This window comes from Morus notabilis, unplaced genomic scaffold (genome assembly GCF_000414095.1).
Source record: "Morus notabilis unplaced genomic scaffold, ASM41409v2 Scaffold1378, whole genome shotgun sequence".
Classification (NCBI taxonomy): Eukaryota; Viridiplantae; Streptophyta; class Magnoliopsida; order Rosales; family Moraceae; genus Morus; species Morus notabilis.
In genome coordinates this window covers 82,272-89,053 of record NW_010358173.1, presented here as the reverse complement: position 1 = coordinate 89,053, position 6,782 = coordinate 82,272, and the positions used below count along the sequence as shown (strand labels likewise).

At 31.1% G+C, this 6,782-nt stretch overlaps 1 protein-coding gene across 1 annotated transcript; it reads left to right on the top strand.

Annotated features, from left to right (window-relative positions):
* Positions 1-706: 706 nt before the first annotated feature.
* LOC21391382 (putative glycine-rich cell wall structural protein 1) lies at positions 707-1,607 on the top strand. The gene has a single exon (XM_010092131.2). The coding sequence runs from the start codon at positions 787-789 to the stop codon at positions 1,375-1,377; it is 591 nt and encodes a 196-aa protein (XP_010090433.1). The 5' UTR covers positions 707-786; the 3' UTR covers positions 1,378-1,607.
* The last annotated feature ends 5,175 nt before the right edge of the window (positions 1,608-6,782 follow it).

Genomic DNA, 6,782 nt, shown 5'->3' with positions numbered 1-6,782 from the left:
GATCAATTCCTGCTGTCATTAAATCTTTTTCCCATTATTTGACTTCCCCATTATAAATACACGTGTCCTTGATAACATACCGTTATTATTACAAACATATATACCATCTGGCTTAAGGTGCGTAATTAATTGAGCACACCCTGTAAACCACACAAAGTAAAAGTACTACCTTAAGAAGACAATTGTAACATATATAGCCACAAAGAGTGCTATATACATATATATATATATTACTGTAGCAAAAAAGTTAGATGTGATTGTTTGTGAGAGCTTTTTACTGTAGCAAAACTCGAATTCTAAACTCGAATCAGCGAAACGAACGAGGCCTAAGAATGTGAAGGCATCTCGTTGGCCGAATTTTTCAGACTATATATTTTATTTCTTATGCAATTAGTCAAAAGTGGAAGTGACACTTTAATCCTATAGGAGGTGAGGGAATTGCATGAAGACAAGAAAGACATGGAATTGAACAATGTCCCATCATCATCACCCGCAATATCACCACCGTCACCCCCACCACTACAACAACCACTAACCCAAAAATCCGCACACATGTTCCCAATTATTGTCATTTTCTAATATAATACAAGGAAAGAAGCTACTAGAAATTATTATAAGTTAGTAAAATGTTTGGAAAGTACTATTAGCTCTACAATGCCTATAAATAGAGACCCTTATCTCATACTTATTCACCCAACAAAAAAATTGAGTATACACATTGGCTTCTTCTCATAGAGTGATCACCAAATTTTCTTCATTAACCAATCAATACTTTGGGTTTTGGAGATGGCGAGTAGCAATAAGGTGATTGGTGTTGCATTCTTGGCTTTGCTTATTGCTGACCTCTCCCTTGCTGCTCGGTCATTGAAGGGACTTAATGGTAGAGGTGGAGGAGGAGGTGGTGGTGGCGATTCGGCTCTTGGCTCGGGGTATGGCTCAGGCTATGGCTCGGGGAGTGGTTCAGGATATGGTAGTGGGGGAGGAAGAGGAGGAGGTGGTGGTGGTGGCGGCGGCGGTGGAGGTGGTGGTGGAGGTAATGGTTCCGGTTCTGGCAGCGGCTATGGGTCGGGATACGGAAGTGGCTCTGGGTATGGGTCTGGTGGTGGGAATGGGGGTGGTGGAGGCGGCGGTGGCGGTAAAGGAGGAGGAGGTGGTGGAGGCTCCGGAGTAGGAGGTGGGTCCGGTTATGGATCGGGATATGGAAGTGGAAGCGGGTATGGGAGCGGCGGCGGTAGAGGTGGTGGCGGCGGAGGTGGCGGCGGCGGAGGAGGAGGTGGTGGTGGTGGAGGTTCTGGCAATGGTTCAGGGCACGGTAGTGGGTATGGTGAGGGATATGGATCCGGATATGGTGAAGGAGGCGGCGATGATTTTCCATGAACACAATCCATAAATTAATATAAGATTGTATTTTATTTTAGAAAGAAATTATTCACAATCTAGAAATAATTTGCAGCAACGTTTCAGCATCAAGTCATGTATGCATGCATATATTCTTGGTGGTGAATTGCGTCGCTTGCATGTGTACGTGCATGTTTGTGCTTGTTATTACAAATAGTTACTGTTGTATTATCATTGCAGAAATTTAAAAAAAAAAAAAAAAAAAAAAAGCGCCTTGTTATTTCGTATTACTTTAAGCACGTGTTTTTTTTTTCTTTCTGAATGAATTTTCCAAAACCGTAATTAAACTACCTAGCACGAAGTAAAAAGACTGGTGACTTGACTTATTGAGCATTTTGGGCTCCAAGTCTTCAGAAAATTGTTAATGAAGGCCCGTTCACTTCGCTAATTTGAGTTTAAAATTTGAGTTTTTCTACAGTAAAAAGCTCTCACAAACAATCACATTTAACTTTTTTGCTACAGTAAAAAGCTCTCACATAAAATCACATCTCAACTCGAATCAGCGAAGTGAACAGAGCTATAATTTCGAGTAAGACTACCGTACATTCCCCTTTTTTTTTCCCAAAGGCAGATACTTCTCGTTTTAAGACTAAAAAAGGTTTAAAAACAATCTTATCCATAATTTTTTGTAATCGGTTGACAACTAATAGATAATATTAATTCCTTTTTCAACGGCTCAAATCCTTTTATTCATCAATTCAATGGCTGAAAAAATAAAAGTATGTCTTAGAATATGAACAATTAAAAATAAATAAATGTTAATTGAGTACCTAGGAGATGTTTGTTCATAGATTAGAATCATAATATTATAACCATTTTCGATTTACGTGTATTTTTTATGAGAGGAAATACTGTAGCGAATCATAAACCATAATTCGAATCAGGGGACGAATCCCTCAACCAAACAACCCTTCTCTCAACAGTGCTCGGACTCTTTATTGCTAGTTTAATACAAGTCCTTTTTGTTATTAGAAAAAGAAAAACAAGAAGTTTCATAGTTCGGCAAGTCACTATAGTTAATTAGCATATAACAACAAATAGTTGTAACTTTACCTAATGGCATGAGTATTTGCTGTCGTGATGCCAGAAACTTTTTCAGGGGTGAGAAATAAATTAAAATTTTTTACTAAAACAATAGTACAACTATTTCAATCGAGTTTAATTCACTTTAAAGTTTACGGCGCACAAAATTATTCATCTAGAACATTGCGGTTGATTTTTGATTTAATTCATATTTTAAATTTAAAATACAAGTATATTAAAATTTAAAATTTGGAGTAAAATTGAAACATTTTAAAAAACTTTCATATAAATATTATTACAAATGAAAACTTCAATCGAGACCAAATAAGAATAAAATTGTAAAAAAAATTTTACTATTGGGGTTTTATTACAATATTGCCTATGGAGTTCTTCCATAAATATCGAGTTTTTGCACCGTTTTACTTCAAATTATACAAGCAGTACCAAGCGTACCAAATATGACAAGGTTAAGAGAATAATAACATAGTCAATATGGATCTTAGTTTATTATATTCTTTGTTATGAACGCGTAGAAAGAAAATTATCTCAATCAAAGTTATTATAGCAAAGTTATGATATTTTAAAAATATATAATCAAGGTGAAAACATCACGTTATGCATGCAGTACTATACCTACTGAATATGACAATACTTAGTGAAAAAGAACACAATCAATATAGATCTTGTTTTGTTCAGTTTATCGCTATGGAACACATAAAAATGAAAATCACTAAAATCTGATATGTAACAGTAAAGTTATGACTTAAAAAAAAAAAAAAAAAAAAAAAACTTTTTGCGACGATTTCTCAAAAAAAAAAAAAGAATACAGCCACATCTGCTACTTCAACTAAAACAAACTGCTGACAAATATAAAACTGTTACATTGTCGTTTCATGCCTTATAAAATCTGACATTACTTTTTCTATCACATTTTCGTCATTCTCTATATTCAATGTTTGAGATTAAGTTAAGGGTAGAAGAACAATTCAAAACATTCGTCAGATGTAAATCCTATAACATATGTTTTTTTTTATTTATTTAAATTGAAACTAGAACAACATACATCAATGGACCTAATGAGGAGTCGTTTCTTCTTTTTTGTGTTAGTTTATGTGACCCTCTCTTTCTTTCACCAATAGTTCATTAAAAAAATCACAACTTTACTGTTAGATCTTAGATTGAGGCGATTTTTCTTTTTAAGTGTTCATAACGACGAACTAAACAAAATAATATTCATATTGACTAAGTTATTTTTTTCACTTAGCATTGTCATATTTGGTAGGTATGTTACTGCATGCAGAATTGTGTTTTTATATTTTTAAAATGTCAACTTCGTTGTAATGAGTGAGATAATTTTTCTTTCTATGTTTTGGGGCAATGAATTGGACAAAATAATATCCATATGCTAAATTTTTATTTAAACGGAACATTGTCATATTTGGTAGTTTTGGTTTCACATAAAGCATTTCACGCTGGACTGATAATAATTTTCCGTATTAATGTTTACTGTTGAGTGTTTTAAGTGCAAAATTTTTTAAGAACAGTGTAGAATTAACATTAACTTTGGTAAAAAGGAAAATTAATAAAGGCCGAGGTGTTGGAGAATTGACGTTAACTTTCATATTTTGTAGTAGCTTGTAGTTTACGTTATGGTAACTCGTCGCTACGAACGCGTAGACAGAGAAATTGTCCCAAACGGATTTATTACTTTAAAGTTATATAACATTTTAAAAACATATAAACATTGTTCTATGTCACGTTATACGTTATACAGGTAATACTATACATACTGAATATAACAATGCTCAGTGAAAAATAAAATAGTTAATATGGATATTGTTTTGTTCGGTTCGTCACTGCGAATACGTAGAAAGAAAAATTGTCTTAATCGAAATTATTAGATGATATTTTAAAAAGATATAAACATCATTTTATAGTATGTTATACATGTAATACTATACTTAATGAATATGACAATGTTCAGTAAACAATAATATAGTTAATAAGAATCTTGTTTTGTTTAGTTTGTCACTACGAACATATAGAAAGAAAAATCACCTCAATCTAAAATCAAACGATAAAGTTAGAACTAAAAAAAAAAAAAAAACCAACCCTTCGTGAACTTAAGGGCTCACAAAGATACGCTGTAACTTTGTTCACCACATCCTCCAACAGCAACCAACATCAACGTTACAGTGCCCTTTGACACGTCAGAGAAGCAAAATCCTCTAATTTCATACTAAATAAAAATAACAAGTGAATTGACTGTCGAGACATGACAAAATCTTGCTATTTACAAAAATACCACGGACCAGTAGAATTCAACCTTGCTAACCCAGCAAACGACTTCAGAGCTACCTGCCAACATAAGAAACACGTGGAAACACCCTCAAAGCTTCCTCCAACAAGAAACTGCCACGTACAGCCATTCCCATCCGTCGGACGCACTTTAGCCTCCCCCTATATATAAATATATATATATATATACAATATTTTAATACAATAAAAAACCAAACACCATATTCCATAAAGCTTATATAATACCATATAATACTCTCGTATAGTTAAATGATAATTAGATGAAATTGAAGTTCATATTAGGGAAACATTCCAATGTTCATGACACAAGCAACAAAGTCCGTATTTGGAATTAATTCTGTTTTTATTTTTCATATTTTTTGAAAAAAAAAAATGAAAATATTTTCAAAATGACGTTTGACGCAATAAAGACAAAAAACATAAATTAAAACAATTTTTTAATTTAGTGTAAAATAAAAGAGAAATAAAAAATAACTTTTAGTTGTTTTTTATTTTTTATTTTCGTTTTTCCCTCTCTCGAGCAGAGAGAGAGAGAAATAGAGACATTAATAGATTTTTTTACACTGAAAATAATCTCTTTATAAAACTACTAAACACATTTTTAAAAATAAAATATGTCTGAAATTGAAAACGTTTTCATTTTCATATAAAAAATAAAATTATTTTTAAACGAGTTCTAAATGCGGTGGCAAGTTCAACAAAGTTTCATTCAAAATAATTAAAAAAGAGGAAAATAAACAAAGATTACTTTGGAATAAACTAGAGCTGAAAACATTAGATAGGGCATAAACAAAAAAGGAAAAAACTATCCACGACACATTTATAAACGGTCATATTACAATACAATCATCTTAAATTAAATAATAATAATATATTAACAAGACTCAACAAAATTAAACCTGTATGTCTGTATCCTATTAATAGAGAATATTTATCTTTCATAAAAAATAATATAGAATATTTTTTTCAGACAAACTTCTGCACTTGGATCTTTTATTCAGATAAAGAGAGAGAAAAAGGAAATAAAGCAGCGTTCTTTTTTTTTTTTTTTTTTTTTGCTGAAGAGTGTTGTTTGTTACTTGTCCACTAGAATATACTTGGGTCCAGATCGTGCAGAACCGATAAAGCAATAACACGTTGCAATAAACATACACAAAATGAACACGTTTCAACTTTTCACAGCCACGCGCAAGAAGTAAATAAATAAACAAAACGAAAAGAAAAAGAGGAAGAAAAAACTTACTTTTTTATTTTAATTATTTTTTAAAGCGTGAAAAGAAAAAAAGAAGCTAAGGTACTCAAAAGTCGAACGCATCAACGTATCAAAATCACCGACTTGAATTTTAAGTTGCGTTTAGTATAAGAGTTTTAGAATAAGAATTATGATTCTAATTTAAATCTTTATTTATTTATAAAAAGTTAGAATAGTTTTTAAAAATTATTATTTAGTTAGGATAATTTTGATTTAATATTTGAATTTTAATGTGATGTTTTAAATTATAATAACTCAAAAAAAAAAAAAACCACCTCCTTTTTAATTTTAGATGGTTCAAATTTCTAATTCTGATTTCAATTCTAGAAGTTTAAACCATGAATCATAGTTCTAATTTTAAAATCAAAACCATCATGATTTAAACTCTCATACCAAACACAATCTTACTAAATATTCTTGTAATAAATATGAGTAATTTTGTATATCAACTAATGTAACATGTTAATTGTCATTTCTTTACTTGTAAATGCAATCTCTTGTCATTAATTAACGTAATAATATTTTAAATACTCATTAATAAAAAAATAACAACTCACATACAATATTAATTAGTGTACAAAAATTGAGATTTAAATTAGTATCCCAAACATTATTCTAAATATATTTTTTAAACGATTTTTAAGCAACTAACATATATTGTAGGCGTACATAGTATATTTATTACAATATTTATTTACTCCGCATAAAATATTTACTAATAAATACGCAAGTAAATATTAAATTCACGTCAGATAAATAAATATTTACTAGTTAACATACTATTTACTTC